The sequence below is a fragment of the Indicator indicator genome, chromosome 29 (genome assembly GCF_027791375.1).
Source record: "Indicator indicator isolate 239-I01 chromosome 29, UM_Iind_1.1, whole genome shotgun sequence".
Lineage (NCBI taxonomy): Eukaryota > Metazoa > Chordata > Aves > Piciformes > Indicatoridae > Indicator > Indicator indicator.
Window position 1 is genome coordinate 4,066,508 of NC_072038.1, and position 26,774 is coordinate 4,093,281.

At 45.6% G+C, this 26,774-nt stretch overlaps 1 protein-coding gene across 2 annotated transcripts in view; it reads left to right on the forward strand.

Annotated features, from left to right (window-relative positions):
* Window positions 1-3,027: 3,027 nt before the first annotated feature.
* Window positions 3,028-26,774, forward strand: part of LLGL2 (LLGL scribble cell polarity complex component 2) — a 29,800-nt gene continuing 6,053 nt past the window's right edge. For both annotated transcript variants that reach the window (XM_054393697.1, XM_054393698.1), the window contains exons 1-16: window positions 3,028-3,102; window positions 11,190-11,287; window positions 12,355-12,436; window positions 13,687-13,802; window positions 14,804-14,962; window positions 15,985-16,147; window positions 16,319-16,451; window positions 17,302-17,356; window positions 17,543-17,697; window positions 21,984-22,201; window positions 22,702-22,769; window positions 23,845-23,998; window positions 24,106-24,210; window positions 24,481-24,773; window positions 25,033-25,186; window positions 26,092-26,242. In XM_054393697.1, the coding sequence (XP_054249672.1) occupies window positions 3,028-3,102; window positions 11,190-11,287; window positions 12,355-12,436; window positions 13,687-13,802; window positions 14,804-14,962; window positions 15,985-16,147; window positions 16,319-16,451; window positions 17,302-17,356; window positions 17,543-17,697; window positions 21,984-22,201; window positions 22,702-22,769; window positions 23,845-23,998; window positions 24,106-24,210; window positions 24,481-24,773; window positions 25,033-25,186; window positions 26,092-26,242 (2,179 nt within the window). The remainder of the gene's footprint in view (window positions 3,103-11,189; window positions 11,288-12,354; window positions 12,437-13,686; window positions 13,803-14,803; window positions 14,963-15,984; window positions 16,148-16,318; window positions 16,452-17,301; window positions 17,357-17,542; window positions 17,698-21,983; window positions 22,202-22,701; window positions 22,770-23,844; window positions 23,999-24,105; window positions 24,211-24,480; window positions 24,774-25,032; window positions 25,187-26,091; window positions 26,243-26,774) is intronic.

Sequence of the window (26,774 nt, forward strand, 5' to 3'; positions counted from 1 at the left end):
ACACGCAGACCTGGCATGGCTTCAGAGGCTACTGGAGAATTCCTTTCTGGCTACTGGTAGCCACAACTGTTACCATATGGTTGTGAATGCTGACTGGCAGATAGCTGCAGAGCACATGGGGTTGGGGTTTTATGTAAGACACTTGAAGGTGTGTGGGAGAGAAGCTGGTCGGCTAATATGGAAATGTGCATCTGGAAGATAAGATCATACAGATTATGGAACCTTTTCTTTTTCTAGAATTGGAAGAGACACTTGCCTATTGTACTAAAAAAGAAAATGTCTTTTCACTGTCAAGAGCCTTGTGAGCTTGTAACAGATAATTCTGCTTGGGCAACCTGTGCTGCAGTGGCTGCTGTTGCTTTCCTCTTTGCTCAGGCTGCTATTTTGCTCTCACCTCCTCCCACACTGTGACAGGCAGGGATTCTTTGGTCAGGTGCAAAACCCTGATACAAGTTGATGAGAGATGACTTTTGTAGCATGCCTTCTCTGATGGTGATGGACACATCAGCTTGCCAGGATGACATCTCTTCAAGTGAGTTGCTGCCCGATTCTGAGCTACGAGGCTCCTTAGCCTGTTGAGCAAGTTGTTGTGGGCTGGAGTGTGAATGCTAGATCTCTTGCATAAGCAGGTTCAAACACCATGCTCCTGGATGCAATTAATGTTCCAGGGTAAAGCTTTCTAGCAGGGTGTTAAATCTGAAGCTGTGTCTCAGATCAAGCCTGTTCTTTACTTTGCTCATAGCAGTGGGTTTGTTGTCACAGCTGAGGAGATCTCTTTTCTAAGAGGGGAGGATAATGAGTAGAGTTTCTCTGTGGGTTTGCCTAGTTTAACAGGATCCAGGATATTGATTGACAGTGGGAAAGGGTGGGTCTCTGGCACTTTCCTTTCCTTGTCTGGCTAAGGGCAAGTTGTGTGTTCTACATGGGTGTGATATGCTCTCCTTGAGCACAAGCACAGCAGCTTGTCACTGCTCTGGAACTTTTGCTAACTTAAGTACACCCTTGTGTGAATATGTCCTTTTTTCTGTCATGAAGGTCTGGTGAAAGAGGACTTGTGATGTCATTTGAGGCACCTGAATCACTGTGGGAGGATATACTTTCAAGAAAACGACATTTGTATCCTTCCTTTCTTTTTTGGGGTGCCCTGCTCTGTGTGTTTCTTTGCACATTCTTCACCCCTGTGTGTGCTGATGGCAGGGCTCACACACACAGATGCTTGTAGCTGCCTGCTCAGCACCACTTTTCTCTGTGGTGAGTGGAGATGCTAGAGATTCTGGGGTGGAGGGTTAAGTGACTCAGGCTCTTGGTGCTGATGTGATCTTGTCTTCTGAACCAGGTCTGCATTGCAGTCCTCTTAGTGGGCTCTGGACAGTACTGTCTGGGTGGTTGGAGACCTTGGAGCATGAACAGGAAAGCTAAAAGGAGAGCAGTGCACCAGAGAGGTACAAGTTCTGGTTCAGGGAGTGCACCAGAGAGGTACAAGTTCTGGTTCAGGGGAGTTTCTAAAGGGACTTCTCAAAAGATGGATGTGGAGCATCCTGTTTGTAATATTACTTTTTTTTTTTTTTTTTTTTGTTCTTCACAGCTGGTAAGGCCTTGCCAGAAACTATTTGAAAAAATAATTCAAGCTCCTCAGGAATGGCTGGCTGATTGAAGTCATTAACCAAAGACCACCCTAATGTTTGCCAGCTGTGCTACTCCCATCTACGCAGGCAGAGAAAGTTCTCATCCCTCCATCACCCTCAAGCCCCACAGTCTGAAGAAGGGCTCAGGGCTCTCTGTTCCCCTTGGCAATCCTTTTGGCACTCCTTTGTGACACCAGCCTTCTCCTTGCTGCTCCCTGCCCTGTGTGTTTGTAGCTCTTCTGATGATGGGTTCCTGCAGAAAAGAATATCTGTACTGATGCTTCGTTGCACCTCAGAAGTTCTACCCCCCATTGTGCATGTGTGCTGTGTACACAGCAGCTGGTGAATTGCTGGAATTTCCTGTCTAACAGATTACAATAAAATCCTGACTGGGGTGTCTAGTAGCTGCTTCATGAACAGCCAAGCTGACTGTACACTGGAACCTGGAGCTTGTGAAAGATGGCCAGGGCAGGCAGGAGCACTTATGGGCAAGTAAGTTGTCAGATGTGATTCACACCTGTGCTCTTGAGTGGGCAGAGTTTTTTTTACTTGCCACTTACCACCTCTGCAGAGGGGAGATGTGACAAAGACTCTCTGGAGCTGTACAGAATGTGAGGCTGTATCCTGGTTCCCCTGGTGTGATTGCTAGGTCACAAGTCTGCTCTAATTTGTCCTGCTTGGATCCTGCTGGTGCTGTGAGAGACAAGGCAGTGAGATGGGCTGAAAGGCTTGGGCACTGAACTGCAGGTGCAAGATTTCCTGCCCCTGCCCCCACCTTGAGCAGGGAGTTAGGCTTGATATTTTACAAAAGCAAGTTAATAATTAATGCAGCTGCCCTGCAGGCAGCACAGTGCCCTTTCTGCCCTACCCGTGGAGTGAGCTAAAATGGGTTTCTTTCTCTTTTTAGCTCAATAGCTGGAGGGTTACCTGAGGTGAAAACTGATACTAGTCAATAATGCCTGGGAGCCTGGGAGTTAGCCTTTAGGTTGGGTTTGTCTTTATGTTCATGCAGGTGCTGCAGTTTTGCTTGCCTCTGCTTTGGATAAGGTCAACTGAAGTGATCCCAAAATGGCCAAGTGTAACAACTTCTAAAATCCTCCTGATTTTTCTGTGCTGCTTTGCTTCAGCAGTGTGAAAAGGGTCCCTATGTAAGACCTGCACCAGAGATGCTGCTGCTCCATGGTGGTGTCAGGTTTTAGTTACTCGATAGCGATGTTGTCTTGTTCTGCCCTGGCTGATTTGTGTTACCTGCTAAAAACCAAAATAACCAACCTACTTCTGCCTGCTGCTCTTCTCAGGCTGCTTTTGTTTATGTGCTTTGCTCTTTTTTTTTTTTTTTTTTTTTTTTTTTTTCTTTTCCTGTTGTTAGGATTTTTGGTGCCAAGATACTACAGCGAGGAAGATGAGAAGGTTCTTAAGACCCGGACATGATCCAGTGAGAGAGAGGCTCAAACGTGACCTTTTCCAGTTTAACAAGGTACAGAGTTTTCCTCAAACTTCAAGGCATGTGTGTGTGTGCAAGGCAGCATTATCCTGAGCCACTGCATGGTGTAAAGGGAAGCAAAACCTACCTGAGTGTGGGTGGAAAAGTTAAATTTAGGAGAGGTGGTTTGCTCCTTTTGTTTTTGTTTTTTTTTCCCCTCAGTTCTGTCCTCCTCCCCCACCCCCAAGTGTGCCTGACTGGTTTTCTTTGGGGTCAGGAGCATGTTCTCAGTCCTGCCTTTCCTTTTGTAAGAGAAAGGATGTTGTCATACTGTTGAGTGGCACTTGCTGAAAGAAGAGATCTGCTCAGCAGCTTTTATGCACTCAGTGTTGTGTGGTTTGCCCTGCTGTGTGCTGGGGCTGCTTATGTCACAGGGAGTCTGTGCAGCACTGCTATGAAAGTCAACATCATTCTAAAGGTACATCAGCAACAGAAATGCAGAGAGCAACCTGCTACTGCAACTGATTATTCCTTGGGACCTCCAGGCAGTGCTGCACACTACGGTGTGACCATGGCCTTGAGCTCTGGCAGGCAGAGATGTGCAGCAGGAGTTAGTTTTCAGAGGAGAGCTGTGAGGACCTTGATGTTAGATCCATCTTCCAAAGACTTGCTAAGGTGTATTTGTCCATAGATCCATCTTCCAAAGACTTGCTAAGGTGTCTCAGCCTGTGCTGTGAGAATGGGCTGAGGAAGCTTGGGTTGTTCAGCATAGAGAAGACTCCAGGGGGACCTTATTAATACCTGAAGGGATCCTATAGGAAGGCTGGAGAGGGACTCTTCCTAAGGGTGTCTTAGCAATAGGACAAGGAGGAATGGTTTTAAGCTGAGGGAGAGTAGGTTTAGACTGGATCTTAGGAAGAAGTTCTGCAGTATGAGGGTGGTGAGACTCTGGAAGAGGCTACCCAGGGAAGCTGGGGATGTCTTCTTTCTGGGGGTGTTGAAGGCCAGGTTGGATGAGGCCTTGATCAGCCAAGTCTAGTTGAGAGGTGTCCCTGCCTGTGGTGGGCGTTGGCGTGGATGATCTTTGAGGTCCCTTCCAACCTAAGCCATTTTATGATGGTTCTGTGTAAGCCACACCTTGTGGCAGATCTGAAACCAGAGGTATTTCTCCCTTCCTAGACTTTGGGGTTGTAAGTGTGGCTCTGTTTCTAAATGTGAATTTTAAAGCCTGTGGTAGAAATGTGGTAGCACCTAGGCAGCACAATGGCCATTAATAATGAATTGCTATTATCTTGGTCTGCATCTAGGTGTTTTTCCTTCCCTCTGAGGAGGACACAGCCCTGGACTGGTGCTATCTACCCAGCACTCTGGGTGTTTTTGTTTTGAGCCCAGGCCAGGAGCATAGTGCTTTCATCTTTGTAAATGCCTAGTATTAAATCATTGCTGAGCTAATGGCCACTTACACCTTCACTGAGTATCAGAAATGTATTTGTGCTGTTGTATTTCCAAGGTTTAAATGGAATTCTGCTGAAAAGTGAAATGGATAAATGGAGCCAGCCTAGGAAATGACCTCCTTGATTCATTAAAACTCTGGTGTGGGTACATAAAGTGGATGAAAGATTCACTGTAATTTGGGACTAAAATGCACCATTTCCATGTAAACCTCCCTCCCAGTGGGGAGACAGAAGGAACTCAAGAATGCTTCAGGCTTCTCTTCTTGCTGCCATGAGGAAATGCTGGTGTAGATGCAGTAAAAGTTCCAGTAAATAAAAGACCAGGACTGAGTTGCTTGCATTTAGCTGAATGCAATGCCAGCCTCAGAAAAGGCATCCCAGGGATGGGTTAGAATTGCTCATAAGTGTATAAAATTGTATATGCCTTGGAAAAACCTCTGCTGTGTCAGGGGTGTCTGTGCCTCAAATATGCCTTTCTCCTATGAGAATGTTTGGCTAAACTTCACCTGCCAGAGACAGACTAATTTGGCTGATGCAAAACAGGGCTGAAAGACCAAGATGCTGCAGCTGAGGGAAACTTCCTGATACATCAGGAGTTGACATCAGGATTTGTCACACCACTTGATTCAGTCCTGAAGGTAAATACTGCATCTTGTTTATAGGAAGTGTCCAAAGTAGTCACCTCCTTAATGGTTTATTCTCATTAACAACTTGGTAATTAAAGGGCTTACAACATGCATTTGCACTATTTAAGCCCCAGTAACTTGTTCTTTTCTAACAAGAATTGGAAAGGAAATGAACGTAATTGGAAAGGAAATGAACATTCTATCAAATCTTTTACATGACAAGGTTTGTGGGTTTGTTTTGTTTTTTTTTCATAAAGTTGTTTTGTTGTTGTTTTTCCTGTGACTTGTGTGTCCTAGTCCAGTATTTCCAGAGATAATGGATCATTTGAGAACCCCTACCCTTTGATATAATAAACATCTGCTCATAGCTAGGTAGAATGAGGACATGTAAATGTTTATAAATATCTGAAGGCTGGGGGTCAAGAAGAAGGGGACAGGCTCTGCTCAGTGGCACTCTGGGATAGGACAAGTGGCAATGGATATCAACTCCAGCACAGGAGGTTCCACCTCAACATCAGGAGGAACTTCTTCACTGTGAGGGTCACAGAGCACTGGAACAGGCTGCCCAGAGAGGTTGTGGAGTCTACTTCTCTGGAGGCTTTCAAGACCCATCTGGATGTGTTCCTGTGTTGTGGATGTGCTGGATTCTATGGTCCTGCTCTGGCAGGGGGGTTGGACTCAATGATCTCTGGAGGTTCCTTCCAACCCCTAACATCCTGTGAGCCTGTGATCTCAGTCTACCTGTTGCCTCCTCCCTGGAGGTGTTGAAGGCCAGGTTGGATGACACCTTGAGCAACCTGGTCTAGTGGAAGGTGTCCCTGCCCCTGACAGGGGGATTGGAACTAGATGATCTTTAAGGTCTCTTCCAACCCAACCCATTCTATGGCTCTATATGATTCTATGATGTGGGAAAGTCAGACTTCAATTCTGACCTCTTGAAGGCTGTGCCTTCAAGGAGCTAAGAACTGTAGTCCTTTCTGTGCCAAAGCTGTCCTTGTCTCCTGCTAGTAAAGCAAGCACAGTAGTGTTGGCAAGCAGGTTTTTAAACACTTATTAGTTGAGGTCTTTGGAACGCTTCTGGATAAGAACCTGCTTGGGAATTATTTTGTGGCACTGTAAAGGTGCTGATGAGAGAAGCTGCCCTGGTGTCTTTGCACCTCTGCAGTGTGTGGTGCTGGTGGTGACTAAATGGAAGGTCTCTCCCTTCAAGTGCTGGGGATCCCTGCCTTTGTTTCATTGTTTACACTAGAGCTGAGTGTGAGTGGATGTTGCCACACAAGTTTAGTGTCAATAGAGTGGAATGTCTTTGGCCATGCTGACCTAGTAAAGGACTTCAATGGAAAAAGATCTTGTTAATTAGTTCTGGTGGCTTTTTTGGTTTGCTTTAATCCCTCAAGTGTAAATATTTTGTGATCTTTTTACTGCTTCCCTCTTACGTTTCTGCTCCAGGTAAGAGGTGGTCCAGATGGTTTTAATGGACTGATTGACCACTGGACTGGCTCTTCAAACTGTCCTCAGACTTGTTTGTTTCAAAAAACACCTTCCTGAATTCTGCCAGTCCCTTAGCTCTGCATATCTGTTTCTCTGTATGAGTAAGAACTTCCCATACTTGTGTGTACCTGTTGCAAGAATCTGTTTTTAGCTCAGTGGATAGGATGAGGGATAAGGTATGTGGACTTGGCAGTCTGCTTCTTGAAGTTTATCCTGCTTTTGGAAGGTAGTATTTGGATGCCTTTGGCTCAGCCCAATCCCTGCAGAACAAACATGTCCAGGCTGGCATTGTCAGACAAGATGATGGGTAACACACAGGTGAACCAGCCTGTCTTACAGCTGAATGTTACCAGACTGGGAGCATTGCATTTAATTTATGGCTTTGTGTTTTGTTTGGTTTGGTTTTTTTTTTCCCTCCTCCCTCTTTTCAGTCTTCCTAACCCTTTGCTACTGGCTGTGATGGATAGCTTTACCTTAAGTCTGAATTAGTGTCTATGCAAAGTAGATTTAACACCTACAAGCTTCATTGTTCCTTCACAAGACACATTAACAAAGGTGCAGGGTTTGTATTGCCTGTGGTTGGGTTTGTCTCTGCTTTGTCATAAAACAATCTGAGAGGAGAAGTGGAGAAGCATGAAAGGAGGGGAGGCAGCACCCAGTTTGATCATCACAGCTTTAGTGTGGGCTGGGAACAGCTGTTGAGTTTGGCTGCATTTTTCCTGCAGTAAATACGACTGACACGAAGCATTTCTGTTCCTTAATGCTGCTGACACCCAGCTCACTGCTACTGAGTCTGACAAATCTGTGGTCTCAGGAGAACGAAACCCAAAGCTCCTACCTTTCTTCAAAGAGACAAAGGCTCTTTTGAGGAAGAGGGCACATTCTGGGCACTCTTAGTTTCTTATTTCAGCCTTGCTGAAAGGCTCCATTGTAACCTCTCCTGCCTTCTGCCCCCCTGGCTCCCCCTTGCTGGGTTTACCTGCTGAGCAGGTGAAAGGATGGGCTGATGAAAGCTGCTCCAGAGAGGGGAGGAAAAGGAGGCTGGCTGAAAAGCTGACTTGATGTCATCTAACACCAGGGTGTGAAGAAGCACAGGAAAAAGATCTGAGTGATCAGTACAGTGAATGTGAATGCCTGGCCCTGGTGGTGTCAGCTACTGCCCAAAAGCCACTCTGATGCCTTTCCTGCTCAGCTGTGGAAACAAATGAGTGACATAGGCTGGAGTTACCTTCATGATGTGGTGTGGGCACCTTGGTTGAAGAATCCAAAGCTATCAGAAACCAGTAGCAGATTTACTCTATAAGCAATAACACACTGTGATTGTTACTGATAACTCTCTCCTTGTGCTTCTGCATGTGGGACTATTTTCTGCAGGGTCCTTCTGTTACTAACAGTTTACTCCTGGATGTAAGAGTTGCTGTAGCTTTTGAAAAGTTTTATGTGGGGGTTAATTTTTTTCTTGAAGGAAAACCTGAAGGAAAAAAAATTGCCCTCCTCTGATTATGATTCCTAAATGGTGCACACTCAGTTATCAGTTCATAGCTCTCATAACTTGAAAATTAAAGCTTTTATTGACTTGTCTAATGTGTTTACAAATTAACACATCAAAGCTAAGGTATAATTAGGCAAATATTAAAGCCAGCATTGACAGCTTCCTACCAGGCAGTGCAGTGTGGTGTAAGTCATGGTTTTCTGTTAGGAGAATTATGCTAAATCTTTTTATCTTTTCATGCTGGAAGAAATTTAGAATAAATACAGTTTCTAATTGATGTTTTAATTGAAAATAGCACCAAGGTGTGCTGAGGTCATGACTGTCAACAGGCTAGAACTAAAACTAATAGTGGAATTATTTTGCTGTCTCCCTAACAAGCTTCTCACTCTATTTTAGAGGGCAGTGGAATGATGTCCATTCTACACCTGGTTCAATTAAATGTCTCATTTGTTGTTAGATGAAAGGTTACCTTCAATCTTGTTGCCAGAATTATGTGCTGTGGCTTCATACTCCCACAGCTTTGACAACTTGGAAGCTTTTGTCTTAGCTCAGTAGCTGTCACAGTACAAAGAAATTCCTCTCTTGCCTGTGCTGGATTAGGAAGCTGCCCTGTTCCAATTCTGAGTCCATAAATAAGTTCCTGATTTCCTACAGTCTCCTCTAGGAAGTTTTAGATTTGTAGCTAAGCAAAGGTTGGTTTGTTTCCAGAGTGACATTGAAAAGCTTGACTTCTCAAAAGTTGTTTTTAAAAGATAACACTTAAATTGCCTTCTTAGAACAGAAATAAGCAAGGCTGGAGATGAAGTTATCATAAAGGGAAATAAACTCAGTGGTCTTGGAGGCAGTAGTGCTAATCTTGGTTTACTACATATGAAAGGTTAAAAAGCAGAAACTTCTCCTTTGCCCAGTCTTAGGAGTTGGTAAGTGAACTGCTCCAATATTTCCAGTTTGTAATCTTCTACAATAGCTCCTCATCCCCTAACAGGACCTCAGACTGGGGTAAGTGATGAGTTAGAGGAAGGAAGCCTGTTTTTACAGTTTGTGAATTGTGATCAAACAGCCAAAACCGAAGCAATCTGGCAGAGGATGCAGTCAGACATCCCCGCCTATGCCTGTGTCTTTGAGCAGGAACTGTAAAAGGGGCATTAAACTCCTTTGTAGCAGCTGGGAGTACCTCAGGCTAATGGCATGACCACAGAACTGAAACTGGCTTGATGTGATTCTCCTGCAAGGGATTAAGTTGGGAAATGGCTGTGTGGGAAATCACTCTGCAGGAAATAAAGTCCAGGTGTTACTTTTAGGCTGAATAAACTACAAAGCCAAGTGATGTGGTAGCTCTGTCTCAAAAAGATGATGGAAATGAGGATGGGAGTGAGGTACAAGTACTAACTCCTGTAGATGGAGAGTCCTCTGCTTATTCTATATTTATTTTATGTGAGTGGTCCTGAGGCTGTTTCATAACAGCCTGCCTTAAAAGAATGTATATTCCAGAAGCTGGGACTATAAGGGTTTTCCAGGTAGTGGCTACATGAATCTTTGGGCACACAGGTACCTCTCTGTACATGGCTCTGTGTTGTTGAACACTCAGGCATGCTTGTTTCATGTGAAGGATCATAGAATCAGTCAGGGTTGGAAGGGACCACAAGGATCATTCAGTTCCAACCCCCCTGCCATGGGCAGGCACACCTCCCACCAGCCCAGGCTGCTCAAGGCCTCATCCAGCCTGGTCTTGAACACCTCCAGGGAGAGGACATCCACAGCCTCCCTGGGCAACATGCTCCAGTGTCTCCCCACCCTCACCCTAAAGAATTTCTTCCTGATCTCCAGTCTCCATCTCCCCTCTTCCATCTCAAAGCTGTTGTCCCTCCTCCTGTCACTCCCAGCCCTTGTCAAAAGTCCCTCCTCAGCTCTCCTGGAGCCCCTCCAGGCACTAGAAGCCTCATCCAGCCTGGCCTTAAACACCTCCAGGGATGGGGCCTCACCCACCTCCCTGGACAACCCATTCCAGGCTCTCACGGGGAAGAACTTCTTCCTCACGTCCAGCCTGAATCTATCCACTTCCAGCTTTGTTCCATTGGGGATGATAATAGCTGTACATTAGCACTTCCAAAAACTCCACTGAGCTATTTGCCCAGCAGCTTGGCAGCATCCTGTAAGTAAGGCAGACATTAGTCCAGTCTGAATGCATTGGTTGTGCTAAGTGTGGTGTGTACAGCATGCTCCACATCTTCCTGATGTAGTGAAAGATGTCCCTGCTCACCTGCAGGGGGGTTGGACAAGATGACTTTTGAGGGTCTCTTCCAACCTGATGCATTCTATGATTTGTCTTGGTGCAGTGTAAATTGCACTTCAGGGAAGCCACTAAGGCCAAGCAACATACTGCTGCTCCCCATGACACTCACTGACATCTTTTTCATTGCTAAATGGCTTTGAATTAGACTGAGGTGGCCGAGCTGGCTCCTGCTCTCATAAAATTCCAGCCTTCTGTGCTACCTCTGGAAATTGGATCTTGGTTATGTTAGCTTTCCTGACTGCCCCACAGGAAATCTGTTTAGTTTTCTGGAAGAGCACTGATGTTCTTCATAGCTTTGCCCTGTTTCTTGATGTCAGTCAACAGGAGGAGGTCATGAAGGCTGCCCTGTGTGGAATTTGGCAGATAAAGCTGACCTTACAATGGGTAGATGTTGGAATTGTGCTGAGCAGTTGGTTTACAGGAGTAAAGTTGACGTGGAGTGATGGAGTGTATCGTGGTGGCTGAGTAAGCTGGGCTTGTGCAGAGTTAGTTAAATTCTCACCATAAAGAGGGTTACTGCTTGGCTTACTGTTTGCAGAATGTTTCTCTCATTTCTGTTACACTTCTGCATATCCTGGCTGCAGAGCCAGGGGAGTTATTTCTTGGAACAGATTCATCCTTAGGCTGCTGTTCAGCAAATCTAACCTGTGTTTGATCACTGTTCAACAGAAGAAGCTGCCATTAAGTGCTGTATTGCAGACTGCCATGCCATATTTTAACTTCTGGCTTTCAACTGTGTACAACATGCTGCTGATTGTGATTTTTCTGTCTTTCTCTCTTCCCAGACTGTGGAACATGGATTTCCCCATCAGCCCAGTGCACTGGGCTACAGCCCATTCCTCCGCCTTATGGCCATTGGAACACGATCAGGAGCCATCAAGCTGTATCCCTTTGATCAACTTGGGCTACATTTCTCTGACCACATCAGGGAGTGCAACTTTTGAAGACACTGTAAAAAAAAAAAAAAAAAAAAGTTAAACTGAGTATAAATTTGCAAGCAAGGGGGCCTAGAATGCTGGAATAGTTTGCCTAGGTTTGAAGTTTGATCAGAAGGGGATTATCTTGCCCAGAGCTGAACTACAGCTCAAACAGAAGCTGAGCTGATGCAGATATTTAGGCAAGACTCCTTGCTCTTGCAATGCAGAAGGTCAAACTAGATCTGGCCTATGTTTAGCAATCCTTCATGTTGTAAATTCCAGGGTTGTTTAAATATTTGGGGCAGGGTTCTCTTTTTTTCTTTTCCCTTTTTCCCCTTCTGTAAGCAATTCTATTTCAAAGGTTAAAACTTAAGTCAGAAATGCTTTCAGCTTCCTGAGTTTTTGACCATGCAGGCATTCAAGACCTAAACATTGAAGGTAATGACTTTTTTTTTTTTTTTTTTTTCAGTTAGTCATGTGTATACATGAGACACTGAGGTGATTCCCATGGCACAGTCCCAGCCAGGCAAGCTGTAAACCAGGCATGCCACTCAGCTCAGAAAGGAAAAGTTGGTGCTCTCTCTGCCTGCTTAATCATTCATTCCTGGTGGTGTTTGTGTGTTCAGAGGCTGGACTCCACACGCAGGCGGTAGCCGTCTGTCTCTTGGTTACAAATTAGTTAAGCAGGATTGTAGTGTCTGGGAAACCACTAAACGTCTCTGAGAGAAAACAAAACAAAAGAAAAAAAAAAAACACCAAACAAACTAAAAAACACAAACCAGGGTCCAGACACTTCTTCTGCATATGCCCAAAGGATGAAGCAGACTTCTATGTTCTCCTGCAGCGTGCAAAACCTGCCACGAGCATGTAAAAGGAAAGTGGATTTTGCATTGGTTCTTTTCCCAGCCTGGATCTCTACCGTGGATTCAATCTAATCTCTTTTTATCTTTCTTGCTTGCTAGCAAGCTTCTTATCAATTAATTGTAGCTGTGGGTCATCTTCAATACTGTAGATCCTCAACAAACTCTTCCAGATATGGTGCTCCTGGGGTGGAGTTCATGGGTTTACATGAAGAAAACAATACTGTAATGCAGATTCACTTTATACCTGATCAGGTAAGTGTATTTGCAGTACCTTGCAACTTGTGGTGACCTCAAACAGGTGTTGAGTTTGTTCCAGGCAACTGGGCTTCTTTTACCAGGTGTATTCAAGATGCTGCTTGGTTGGCAGTGCTTATCCCTGGGTATTGTGTGCTCTCAGCAGCACTTGTTGCTGTGGAGATGCTCAGTAAAACGTAAGAGTAGCTTTTTTGTCTGTAACTGTTGGTCATTTATCTCCAACAGCATATTGGGAATGGTAATAAGGCCAGAATGGTTCAGGTAGCCTACTGCAGAAGCCAAAGTTCCTTTTCCTGTTGCAGCCCCTATTCTTTCAGTGGGTCTGGGTAGTCTTTCTTCTGCAGGACAGATAGAACAGTAGCTGCAGCTGGACTGATTTAATTACTTTCAGGAGTTCAACCCAGTGCTGCTAACCTCACCTGCTGTTAGCTTCTTGCCTTTGTGTGTTGGGGTATTGAGTCTTGCTCCTGGGGATTGCTGAGCAGCTATTGCCACAAACTAAAAATAGGAAGGCAGAATTTTTCCACAGGTCTTTGTGGCTGGCTGTTTCCCCTTCCCTTGAGTGGCAGACTGGTGTCATGGCCACATACTTAGTTGCCTGACACCCCCCAGTACAGCACCAGTGGCCTCTCTATGAGAGGGATTGAATTCTTGAGGCGGTTTTGGCTGTCTGTTTGCTTAACTAATGGTATAAACTGAAACTCCCATGGGGAGTGTTGCACCAGGTGTGGTTCTGCAGGTAAAATGCTTCAATTTGAACAGCCAGCCAGCAGGGCTGGGCTCATGAAAGGACTCTGACACAACCTTCCAGAATGAGGTTGGACTCGAAGAATGCAAGGAGTGTGGTGTAGTAGACTGTCAGCCCCACCCAAAGCTGGGGTGTGTTGCAGCAAACCGTGCTGAGAGAGAAGGTGGGGAGCTAACAGCCTGCAGCTGCCTGCTTGAGCTTTACAGGCATAGGCTGATCTTTTTCAAAAGCCTAAATCGTTGTCATCCCCCTCACTGATAGCCTGTGCCTTTGTCCTGTAGAAGAGGGTTTTTAGCCTCTAGGCTACTTCTTGTCTCCCCTTAACTCCCAAATCCCTGGCAGTGTTGCTGCAATGTGTACCCACCGTGATAAAGAGCTGTGGCTGGCTCCCCAGTTCTGTGTGAGCAGAGTTATGAACAGCAGCAACTTTCCTGCTAGGTTTGCTGTGTTATATTTCATCCTGTGAGTCTGAAAAAAAGCATGTTGTGTGGTTTTGTAGTGCCAGCTGGTGACATTACTAGATGATAACAGCTTGCATCTCTGGAGCCTGAAGCAGCACAGTGGAGCATCTGAGCTGCGGGAGGAGCACCACTTCACCTTGAAAGGGCCACCTGGGTAATCCACAAGAGGGTTTTAGAGCTAGTGTGGGGCTAAGCAAGGAAGAAAATACTGATGTTGTTGTAGCTAGGGCTTGTTCTGTTCTTACAGACTGTGAAACCATGAAAGGGGATCAACCAGGAGCTGGGATAGAGCCTGGGAGACCACCTTTTAGGAGTGTTGTACCAATGTAAAGGGTGGCATCTCTTTTTAATATTGGGCACCCACTTCTGTGTGTAAATCTTAAGTAAAGCTAACGATCCCTTAAGTCAAAATTTAAACTAATGCTATGGTTTAGGGGACTTGAGCATCTCCCCTGTGAAAAGAGACTGAGAGCTCTGGGGCTGTTTAGTCTTGAGAAGACTGAGAGGGGATCTGATCAATGTGTATAAATATCTGAGGGGTGGGTGTCAAGTGGAGGAGGCCAAGCTCTTTTTGGTGGTGCATGGTAATAAGACAAGGAACAACAGGTTCAAACTTGAACAGAGAAGATTTCACCTCAACATGAGGAGAAACTTCTTTACAGTGAGGGTGACAGAGCCCTGGAACAGGCTGCCCAGGGGGGTTGTGGAGTCTCCTTCTCTGGAGACTTTCAAAGCCCACCTGGATGCATTCCTGTGCAGACTACCCTAAGTGATGCTGCTCTGGCAGTGGGGTTGGATTCAATGATCTCTAGAGATCCCTTCCAACCTCTAATGTACTGTGGCACTGTGTTTTTCCTTTCACTTGATCTTGCCAGTGTTGGGTAAGCTGTTTCTAACTTCTTTGGGGACATTTAATGAGAGAGGCTTCTGTAAACAAGGTGTCTGGGTCTTTGTCCATGTGCTTATCAAAAGTCTTTTGGTATGGTTTACCTTAAAGCTAGTGATTTCCTCCTTCAGAAAAATCATGCCTGCCTCAAAACATCTGCCTATAAAACAAACGAGTTGTAGATATCCCTGCTGAGTTCATAGCTCTCTCAAGTGTGGTTACCACAGTCTCCTTGCATCCAACTGATGAGAGTCTTTTTGCACTCCCAGGTCTCCACCAAGTGCCACCCAGATAACAGCTGTCCTTCCCCACTCCTCAAGGGAAGTCCTGTATCTTGGCACAGAGAGTGGCAACATCTTTGTGGTGGAGCTTCCGTCGTTCAAAGTGCTGGAGGACAGGACCATAACCTCTGAGGCTGTGCTGCAGCGGTGAGTGAGCACACAGGCACTGCTGTGCAGAGGTGTGGAATGCCATTAGCAGACAGAATCCTTTGTTCAAGTGTCACCCTGGATTAATTTTGGGGCCTCACTGTTGTGTTAAGCATTGTCCAGATCTGCACGACTCCTGTGAAAGTAGCTTTTAGTACTGCTATGTGTAACCATGTAAGTAACAGTTCCTGTCCTGCTCTACCCAGTGCTGTCACTGTGGAGGTGCAGCACCTAGGCAAAACTCTACAAGAGACACTTGGAATAAATCTCCAAACCTTGCTGTCCTGTCCCTTGTGTTTAGTTTTGTAGCAAATATTACACTTGGCAGTAATTATATATTTTTTTTCCCTTTTTTTAATGACCATTAGCAGAAATTTTGATGCTGGTTTTGTCACTTTGGAGATTCAGGTGCTGCTGAAAATTGTCCTACTTCCTGTCATTGTTGCTTCCTGCTGGCATTTCCCTGTTGCCTTTATTCTGTAAGGGTCACAAGAGAACAGGGTGGGTGATTCAGGTTGTCTTCACACTCCTGGGATCCAGGCACAAAATCACAGAATTGCTTGGAAAAGGAAAGACCTTTAAGGTCACCAAGCCTACCACTGACATGTCCTTAACTAAACCATATTCCTAAACACTTCTTCTACACAACTCTTAATACCTCCAGGGATGGGGATTCCACCACTTCCCTGGGCAACCCATTCCAATACTTGGTAACCATTTCAGTGAAGAATTTCTTCCTAATATCCAACTTCAACTTCCCTTGGTGCAACAGTCCTGGGGTTCATTGTAAACCTTGGGTTTTCCCTGAATAAAATGGGACTGACTGCAAGTCCATGTGGCAGGCCTGGCGTGGTGTCTTAAGGCTTGCTTTCTGCTAGAAGGATTTGTGAAGAGATTGTGATTATCCTCATCTGTTTGAACTTTGTGTTGCTTAATTACTCATTCTTAAACCTTAACTGTTATTACAGTCAGGTTGGGTTGTTGCTGGATGACCTTCTTGGTTTCCTCTTCTGCTTTTGTAGGGTACCAGAGGATTCCTGTACCAGGCGATCGTGTGAGCTGGTGGAAGCTCTTCGGGAGCATCCCAAGAACCCTGACCAGATCCTGATTGGATACAGCAGGGGCTTGATTGTCCTCTGGGACCTGCAGAATAACAAAGCAACACACCATTTCCTGGGCAGCCAGGTAATGATGGCATCCATGGTCAGTTCAGCAGGGGAGGAAGGCTGCTCTCAGGGCACTCTGAAGATGAGGTGCAGGGAGAGCCTGGCAAATCTGGGTTTGAGTAAGAAGGCATTGGTTTTGGCAGGGTTAACAGCTCTCTGGAGAGCACTCATTGTGTGTCTTTCTCTTCAGCAACTGGAGAACCTCTACTGGCAGAGGGATGGCAGTAAATTCATTAGTTGTCACTATGATGGAAGTTACACCCAGTGGCCAGTATCCAGTGACAACAGGCAGCCTGAGCCTCTGGAAAACCTTGTGCCTTATGGTCAGTAAGTGAGGTTTGATTGTTGCATGTTTGTCTAGACTCAAACTCCTTTTGAGCCCGTGTGGGATATTCAGGTCACATTCTCTCTCCTGTTTAATCCTCATAGCAAAATGCAGAGTTGCCTTTTGAATTGCTTGTCAGCTTAGACTAAGGGAGTTCAGTCCAGGTCTCTTTCCTGGATTTTAAACTCCTTTACAACACTGAGTTCTGTCTTAAACACAGAGAGAAAATGTGTTGAAGAAATTAGTGCCCCTTACGAAGAAGGGTTGGTGATTCAGCTCTTTGTTTTAGTTCAAGTGTCCTGTTCAGCAGGAGTTGCTTGGATCTTCTGTAATTAATAGTGAGCTGTGTAGTTTGTGTCAGCCTGAGCAGTGATGAAATGAAGCCTCTGATTTGCTGAAACCCATCAAATGTGGGGATGACTTCATCTTCCAAACACATAGAAGCTTCTAAAGCTCTATCACCTTTACATTAGTTTCAGGAATGCCTGTGCTTTTAATGATCCTTTCTAGTTAATCAGCTTCTCCAGCTGCACTTCCACTCCCTGTTAGCCATTAGCAGCATAGTTCAAAACTTCCTCTGAGTCTGAGTTGTTTTGCTGAGGGCTGCTGTGGTCAGAAGGGTCATTGTCTGATGTGTCTTGGTCTGGGGAGGTGATGGTGGTGTCTAATTTGGGTGGTTCCCTTCGAGTTGGAGGCTGAAGTGACCTGGGTGAAGCAGAGTAAGGATCTTCTTCTGTAAAGATGCACTTAGAATCGTTTAGGTGGGAAAAGACTGAGATCACCAAGTCCAACCATTAACCCAACACTACCTGCTTCCTGAGTTACAGCAAATAACTCTGTTCTCTTAGGTCCATTTCCTTGCAAGGCCATCTCCAAGATCTACTGGCAGACAACCAAAAATGGGTAAGTGTATGGTGTATCCCTTCACTCTTCCCTCTTTAAAGCCATTTGAAGGGCACACTCTGCAATGCCATGAGAACCCTTTAGAGTGATAGAAGATTTTTTTTTTTTTTACTTGCCTTTTTTCTGTGACATTTTGCTTCCTCCTCCCTTCAGCACACACCACTCTAAGTCTGTCTTTCTCTTAAGGCTTCCTTACATCATATTCCAAGGAGGGATGCCCCGGGCTAGCTATGGTGACAGGCACAGCATCTCTGTGGTCCATGGCAGTCAGCAAACAGCCTTTGACTTCACATCCCGGGTGATAGACTTCTTTATCATCTTCAGTTCAGAGCCTACTGCAGGTATGTGGTGAAAGGGCAGTTAGAGGAAGTAGAACAGCGTGTGAAAATCTGCCTGGTATAAATAGCACATGAAATGTGATAAGGAGGTCAGTTGTGTGAGGTTTTTCAGAGACGTTAACAGAGGATCATGGAGTCGTTTAGGTTGGAAAAGGCCCTTAGGAGTGAGTCTAACTTTAAAAGAGATTTGCCATTTAAAAGTGAAGTGTAAAATACTGGTATAAAGGGTGGGCTGGTTCCAAATGCCACACATTCCTTGGAAAATTCAGCTACTCCATTAATGAGAAAATACCTCTTGGGCTCATGTCTGTGTGAGCTGGACAGTGGACATAACCAGGTCGTGAAATAAGGATCTGAGTGTTGCTGTTTGGTAAGAGCACTTCAAAGGAGGCAATAATTAAACCCAGAATTTACTCCCACTGAGACACTGTTTCTTCTAATTACTACCTGGATTTATGACTGGGGCTCTGGGCAATAAATCAGCCATGTGAGACATAGAACCAAGAGTCAATATACAGAATTTATGTGCTGCTGGTGAACATAATGTAAGAAGTTCTAAAACTGAATAGCATTCATTCCACAGCTTCCTTAGAGCTTGTCAGGTTCTTGCCTCTTGAAGAGCTTTCTTGCCTTTACTTCCATAGTAGCTATAATATTATTTCTTTTCATGGAATTGTGAAGAAATGTCCCAAGAACTCTTTGTCTAAGGCTGGTGCAGTCCTTGCTTCTGGTTAACTTGAAGTAACTGACTAGAAAATGCTGTTTGAAGCTCCATCAATGTGCACTACTGGAAAATGGGTCAGACCAAGTTGTGGAAGTCTAGATCCACTTTAGGTGCTTGTGGGCAAATCATAGAATGGTTTGGGTTGGAGTGGATCTCCAAAGGTCATCTAGTCCAACCCCCTTGCAGTCAGCAGGGACATCCTCCACTAGATCAGGTTGCCCAGAGCCCTGTTGAGCTTGACCTTTAATATCTCCAAGGATGGGTTCTCATCTACCTCTCTGGGCAACCTGTTCCAGTGTTCCACTACCCTCATGATAAAGAGCTTCCTCCTAACATCCAGCCTAAATCTGCCCTTCTCTAATTTAAAACCATTGTCCCTAATCACTGCAGACCTTTGGAAACAGTCCCTTTCCAGCCTTCTTGTAGGCACCCTTCAGGTACTGGAAGGTTGCTATTAGGTCTTCCTGGAGTCTTCTCTAGGCTGAACAACCTCAGCTCCCTCAGCCTATCCTTGTAAGAGAGGTGTTCCAGACCCTTGATCATTTGGTGGCCCCTCCTCTGGATCCATTCCATCTTCTGTTACTGAGTCTTCTCAAGCTTTCTAGTTCCTAGCCTGCCTCACAGACTGGTTTCCAAACCCATTTGTCTTGGATGCTGCCAGTGGCAGTGGTGACAGCTCCCAGCTGCACACTGTGCAGGCATGGGCATTGCAGTATGCAACTGCAGGTTGGCTCCCTCTGGCCTGTTGTACAAAGCAGACCACAGATCCGGGGCAAGACCATCTCAGGAGAGCAGACATAAAGAAACTCACTCCCTGGATCTTAATAGAGTCTCTCAAGTCACTGGAAAACCAGTAAAGAAATAGGCAGAGTGTAATTGAGATGTATTTTCCCTTTACAACACACTGCCTTTTATAAGCATCTTCCAAATGTGCAGATCCAATAGGTCTAAACCTTCAAGTTGAAAAATGCCATTAAACTGGAAGTGCTGTTTAGCTTTTTATCATGGAAGAAACTGGACCTTTTTCTGTTGTGTGAAGCTGACAGAGCTGAGGTTCTAGATGATGTAACAGAAGTCTTAAAGATGAAAAAAAAAAATCTGAGTCTTAGGTAAGAGACTGACTACTTGAAGTTCAGTTCCTCAAAGTGATTAGAAGTCACAGAATCACAGAATGTTAGGGGTTGGAAGGGATCTCAAAAGATTTTCCAGTCCAACCCCCCTGCCAGAGCAGGATCACCTAGAGTAGGTCACAGAGGAACACATCCAGGCAGATTTTGAGTGTCTTCAGAGAAGCAGACTCCATAACCTCTCTGGGCAGCCTGTTCCAGGGCTCTGTCATCCTTACAGTGAAAAAGCTTTTCCTTATGTTCATGTGGAACCTCCTCTGCTCCAGCTTGCACCCATTGCCCCTTGTCCTGCCATTGGACATCACAGAGCAGAGCCTGCCTCTGTCCTCCTGACACTGCCTTTCACATCTTTATAAACATGAATGAGGGCACCTCTCAGTCTCCTCATCTCCAAGCTGAAGACCCCCAGCTCCTGCAGCCTTTCCTCAGCAGGGAGATGTTCCTCTCCCTTCAGCGTCTTTGTGGCTCTGCACTGGACTCTTTCAAGCAGCTCCCTGAGGTCCTTCCTAAACTGTGGGGCCCAGGACTGGACACAATATTCCAGATGCCACTTAGGATGAAGTAACTGCACATAACAGGCTTTATATTTCTACTTTCCAAGTACTGAATTATCTGGTTAATGTGACTTTGGGGGGGTTGGGGGCTACAGGCAGGAGCTGCTGCAGGAGGCTAAAGCTGATGCACTCAAATGAGGAAGTTTTTTTACAATAAAATGAGGTTTCTGTGGTTGAGAAGCTTCCTTGTGGCTGATTGCCTAAGCTCAGTGGATCTACACTGCTTGCCTTGTTTGCCCTTAAGCAGCCTTCCCTGCGATGCCAATACGAAGGTATTAATTGTATACCAAAGCCACTTAATTTAATAAGCACAAAGCTTATGTGTTGCAGCATGGTGGGAGCTGGTGACTTTCCACTCCTCTGAATACGCTGTGGAAACAATTTTTGAAAGGCTGGCCCTTCCTGTTTTCTGTTTTTTAAATTAGCAGGTGGATGAGTGTGTGGCAGTCATGACAAATTCTGGTATGATTGCTACTTCAGCAACTTAAAATAGCTTCTTGGCATAAGCAATGAGCTCAGATGTGTGGCTTTGCAGGGAGAAAATGATTGTTAAAACAGGGTACATTTGGTTGATGTTGGCAGCAGCAGGCAGAGTGCAGGGCTGATCAGGCATAAAGCAGGACAGGTAGGGTGTGATTTGTTCTCCTTAGGAGTCCTGTAGGCAACTGCAAATGAAGACACAAAAGGTAGCAAAGCCAAACTGAATATAAACCTTTCTTTTTTTGTTTTCATTAAGAAACTGAACTGGTGAGTGTTGTGTTAGAGCTGTGGCTAGTCAGAGGTGAAACTTGGGGTGTCCAACTAGAGTGATGCCAAGTACTAATTACTTGAAGTTAATTTTGCTGAGTGAACGGCGTTGGTATGTGCTTGCTTACAGAAGTGCCTCCTTGCAAGTGTATTCCAGGTAATCAAACTGCAGGAGAGCAGTTAAGGCACAGGTTAGCAAGGAAGGTCAGGGAAAAGCTGCTGGTTTCCTTATGGCTCACTGTTTATCACCCATGCCTTCCCCCAGAGTGACATTAGAGTTCTGTGTTCACTTTGATTTCTATGGCTGTGTTAATTATTGATGGTGTGAACTGATTTGTGGGTTTGCTTTTCCTCACCAGTTGCCACTGTGACTGTCTCATGACATTACTGCAATCATGTCCTTTAGAGTACATTTTTTTTTTATCACTTCAATTCTAGTTCCAATGAAGAATCTTGAACTCTTGATTGTGTCAAGTGTTTTTTTTTTTTTTGTTTGTTTGTAATCTTGTCCAATACACATGTGGGCATATGTTAGATGATGTACTCCTTAAAAAATGGAAGTCCAGACAATGTGTCACAAGGAATGAGCAGCAGGGATGAGAAGACAGCTGAACTGTAAATACTTGTCAGTTCCAGCAGAGAAGCATTCTGCAGAACCCAAGGCATTACTGGGTTTAAGCAGCTTAGCCTAGATGGACTGTGGTCCTAACAGAGCACTAAATAGGTCACTGCTGGGGTGGATGTGTGTCTGTCCACCCCACGCTGTTAATTAGCTGTAGGTAAGGTCCTTTGAGTTCTGGTTGTTCACCCAAGTTCATATTCACTACTCTTATTTAGCTGTGTATATTGTTACCATATGTGTTTTTTTTTTTTTTATTCTGCAGTGGAATCTATAAAAAGTCACTCTGACAGTCCCAGGAACATGAATTTGGAGTAAATCTGTTAGCATCTAGAAGTCTATTAATGTTAGTCCCTCAACAGGCTCACTTAACACAGAAGCATTTAGAGCTTTTGCCAACAAAAATGTTTGTGTAGAGCTCTGTGATAACAGCTTTCAAACAAGCCTTACAGGAAGCTTGTTTCTTATTAGCCTTGCATGGTCATTTCTGTCAGTCTCAATGAATCTTGTTTCTGCAGAGTTTGATGACCCTTCTGCTATGGTTGTGCTGGCAGAAGAGGAGCTGGTGGTCATAGACTTGAAAACTGCAGGCTGGCCAGCAGTCCATCCTCCCTACCTGGCTTCCCTCCATTGCTCAGCCATCACCTGCTCACACCACGTCTCCAACATCCCACTGAAGCTGTGGGAGAGGATTATCAGTGCTGGGAGCAAGCAGAACGTTCACTACTCCACTATGGTATGGCAGCTTTAAACATCCATGTGTTCCCATGGATTTAAGAATAGCCTGAGTGCTGAGACTGTGGGTGGTCTGTGCTCCTGGCTCTGGGCAGGGATGAGTCCCAGCAGACGTTGTCCTGCCTCTTAATAGGGTCAAGAAAGGCTCTTTCCCAGAGCACCACCAATACAGTTGCTCACACTGGGGGATTAAAATGTGATATTTTTTTCAGGCTTTGACAAGCTAGAAGGAAAGTCTGAGTGTTTCCAGCTGTCAGTGGTAACAAACTTCTTGGTTTAGAAGCATGAGGCTTTCGGCACAGCTTCTTGAGGAAATGTGTAGCATAACTTCTAAAAAGCACAGCTGGTGTCAGAACAGGAACATCTAATCCAAACAAAAGCTAACAGCATGGACTGTTTCACTGCCACTTGCACTGGAGTTCATGCTCTCCTGCTGACTGCATATTCTCTTCACACTGTCACTGCCTGGGAAATCACAGTCTTCCCTTAATGTGTTTGTAGCCGTGGCCGATTGATGGTGGCACCAACATAGCTCCGGATCCTCCGCAGAGGGACTTGCTGCTAACAGGGTATGTGCCTGGCTGATCACAAGCAAGGAGCCCTTTCCACCTTCTGTTCTTCCTTTTGAACTAACTGAGGCTTTCCCATGGGGTTCAAGTCTACTTATCTTGTAGAGAGAGGGCTCCAACTTGGCAATGCAACTTTGGCTGCTAGGTGTGTGAAGGTAACTGATGGTACTGCTTCTAAGGATCAGGATGTCCATGGATGACCTATAAAGCTGGCAGCTTCTTTGTAGTTCTGACTTGTTATCCATTCCCCTCAAACACCAGTGTAGAAGTGCAGGTGGTAAGCCAGACTGGTTCAAAGGGAGCAATGTAAAAGGGGAGCTTAATATTTTAGGTTTTGAAGCATTTTTTCCCCTACCTTACACTGTTCTGAACCTCAAAAAAGAAGTTGGCTTGGACTCATGTCTGCTTTGATCAGCATGGACAGATGTAGCTAAGGGGGGGAGTAGATGGGTAGAGCTTGTCTCATCAGATAAAAAGCAAACCATTTTCTTTCCAGAGCACTTTTAAGAATTTCAGTGGTCTTTTCCTCAGATTTCCCTTGTGGTGCAGCACGTTGTTAGCAGTCCTTACCCTTATGCTGGAAGAATGTTGGCAGTTTTCAGCTGGAGAATAACTAAGATTGAAGCTTGATTTATTTCCTTCCCTCCCAGTAATAGTATTTTTGTCAGGACGAGTTGTTCCTTCTGTCCTTCCTGGTGTTTGGTTTGTTTTTTTTTAACCCTTTTCAGTACTTTTTGGTGTAACCTTAAATTTTTACGCTGGTGTCAGATCATTGAGAACAAACTGGATTGAAGGAAAACCCTAACCAACATAGAAAAAAACCCCAAACCACAAAACCAAAACTCACACACACAAAAAAACCCCAAGCAAACACAAAACAAAAGCAAACCAAAAACAACAAAAAGAAAACCCAAAACCTTTCCTATGAAGCTCCAAATTGCCAGAGCTCAGGGCTTTGTAGACAGCATGGTTTGATCTTTGGTTGTGTTTTTCCCCCCTCTGTTTTGTTGTCTTCCTGTGGGCAATTTGCTGTTCTCCTGTACGAGCTCTGTTTCTGTCACCCTCCCCCATGCAGGCATGAAGATGGCACTGTGAGGTTTTGGGATGCATCTGGTGTCTGCTTACACCTCCTCTATAAGCTAAGCACAGTGAGGGTGTTTCTCACTGATGCTGACCCCAATGACAACATGAACACGCTGGGTGAGGACGAATGGCCTCCGCTTCGCAAGGTAGGAAAGCTGTTGCTTGTGGAGGCTTCCTGAGAACCTAAGGGCTTTGATTCTTGCCCTAGTTAATCCATCTGCAAATCCCAGCCACTGTGTGTTCTCTTGTCTAGGTTGGTACCTTTGACCCTTACAGTGATGATCCAAGACTTGGGATCCAGAAGATCTACCTGTGTAAATACAGTGGATACTTGGCTGTAGCTGGTACAGCAGGACAGGTATTGAAATCCAGTCAGCATAGACCTTGCTTCTGGTGCAGGCTGTCAGAGTGCAACTTGGACATCAGTTAAAATCTGAAATATTCCTTTCTCTAGTGGCAAACTGGTTGCTGGAAATGTCTCTCAGTTCTCTGCTTTCTCTGTCCTGTGTTTTAGACACTATCTAATGCTGTGTGTCTGTCCTGAGGGATGCTGTAGTCTCGGCAGCTGCTGGGGCCCACACTCGGAGAACAGCAAAAGCTGTAGCAAAGTTTGTCCCCTTCCTTTCAGGTACTGGTGATGGAACTGAATGACGAAGATGCAGAGCATGTTGTGGACCATGCTGAAGCAGATCTCCTGCAGGACCAAGAGGGCTATCGGTGGAAAGGTCATGAGAAACTAAGAACTCGAGATGGAGCTGTTCGATTTGAAGCTGGCTTTCAGCCCTTTGTCCTTGTCCAATGCCAGCCACCAGCTGTGGTCACCTCCCTGGCCCTTCACTCTGAATGGAAGCTTGTGGCCTTTGGTACCAGTCATGGGTTTGGGCTTTTTGACCACCAGCAGAAACGACTGGTCTTTGTCAAGTGAGTGTCTTCTTTCCAGAAGGTCTGTGGCAATCCTCTGTTAAAGATGGCCTGGAATTGCTAACAAAGCAAGCTGTGATAAGCAATTTCTCAAGAGCAGTCAGGGTAGCAAGAGGCCCTGCTTCCTTGCACTCTGTCCTTGAAAAACCCTCAAGAATATTTAAGCACTTTCTGACATTTGCATGTGTCCTGTTGGACTCGTGGGTGTAATTTCCACCCAGTAGAAAGTGGCCAGGTGCTTACTGTCTCCTCCTTTCAGGTGTACACTGCATCCCAGTGACCAGCTGGCCTTAGAAGGGCCACTGTCTCGAGTGAAATCCTTGAAGAAGTCCCTCCGGCAGTCGTTCAGGCGGATCAGAAGGAGCAGGGTGTCCAGTAGGAAGCGCCGAGGAGGTAGTGGAAATGCCTCAGAGGTGAGGGGGGCACTTTCTGTGGGAGATCACATAGATCACATCTGTTTGCAGCTTGGAGCATGCAGAGGCCTGTCTAGAGCATGAGGGGGTCCTGCTGTGGTATCAGTAAAAGGGCAAAAATGGCAGCTTCTGGTGGTGCTGTTAGATGAAATGGTTTAGAGCAGATGTCCTGCCTGGAGGTGCACACGTGCTGCAGGATCCAGACAGGTGATTCTGATCCAGCAGACCCAGAGAGGTGATTCTGCTGCTTTACTCTGCTCTGGTGGGACCTCACCTGGAGTACTGCAGCCAGCTCTGGAGCCCTCAGTATAGGAGGGACATGGACCTGATGGAGAGGGTCCAGAAGAGGGCCATGAAAATTATCAGGGGATTGGAGAACCTCTGCTATGAGAACAGGCTGAGGGAGCTGGGGGTGTTCAGCCTGAAGAAGAGGAGGCTCTGGGGAAACCTAATAGCAAACTTCCAGTACCTGCAGGGGGCTACAAGAAGGATGGAGAGAGATTGTGTTTACAAAATCCTGCAGTGAAGGCTGCAGGGTGAAGGGCAATGGCTTCAAATTAGAGAAGAGCAGGTTTAGCTTGGATGTTAGGAACCAGGTTCTTTACTCTGAGGGTAGTGGAACACTGCAACAGGTTGCCAAGGGAGGTGGTTGGGGCCCCATCCATGGAGATATTTAAAGTGAGGCTCAACAGGACTCTGAGCATCCTGATCCAGTTGAGGATGCTCCTGCTGACTGCAGAGGGGGTTGGACCAGATGACCTTCAGACGTTCCTTCCAACCCAGACCATTCCATGTACCTGTTTGTTGGGTCAATGGTGCTTCTCTCTGTTGCTGCCACTCTTACTATCTGTGTCTGTTTCCTTATGTCTTTGCCTGGCTGACAAATTGCCTGCCCATCTTTGAAGGTGCAAGAAGCAAATGCCAAGTTTGACCAGGATGCACTGCAGGAGATGGAGCTGGCTCCGGTTCAGCGGAAGATCGAAGCTCGCTCTGCAGAAGACTCTTTCACTGGCTTCGTGCGAACCTTGTATTTTGCTGATACCTTCTTGAGAGACAGTGAGTAGAAAAAGCCTCTCTCCTTTCTTCCAAATGGGTTTTTCCTCCTCCTGCCAAGGAACATATTAAAATTTACTGCCTGCCAGGAAAACTGGGCACCTCCTGTGCCCTACTTTGGGCTGTGCTGCAAAACTAATATAGAACGAGAGCATATGTTGCCATGCAGAACTGTTACTTAGCCATTCTGGCTGCTGGCTAGTCCAAGGCAAGGAGTTAGTTCATCTTTGGATGCAGCCTTTATGTATGGTTCTCAAATGTGCTGTAATTTCAGCTGAGTTTTTCGTATAAACTTGTCCTTGTCTCATTACTCTATGAAGTTCATCCCTGCTCCCAGCAGAACCTTTTGGTTTTGGTCAGGGTGGTGTCTGGCTGTGCATCAGAGCCCAGACTGAGGTTATGCCCAAGTTTACTTTGTTCATGTGTGGTACAAATGTGAAAGCTGGGTGCAGCAAGTGTGGTGTCTGATGGAAACAGCTCTCTGTTCCCTTTCTGATACGCTCTGCCCTTTATCACGGCTGTTGAGGGACGTGTG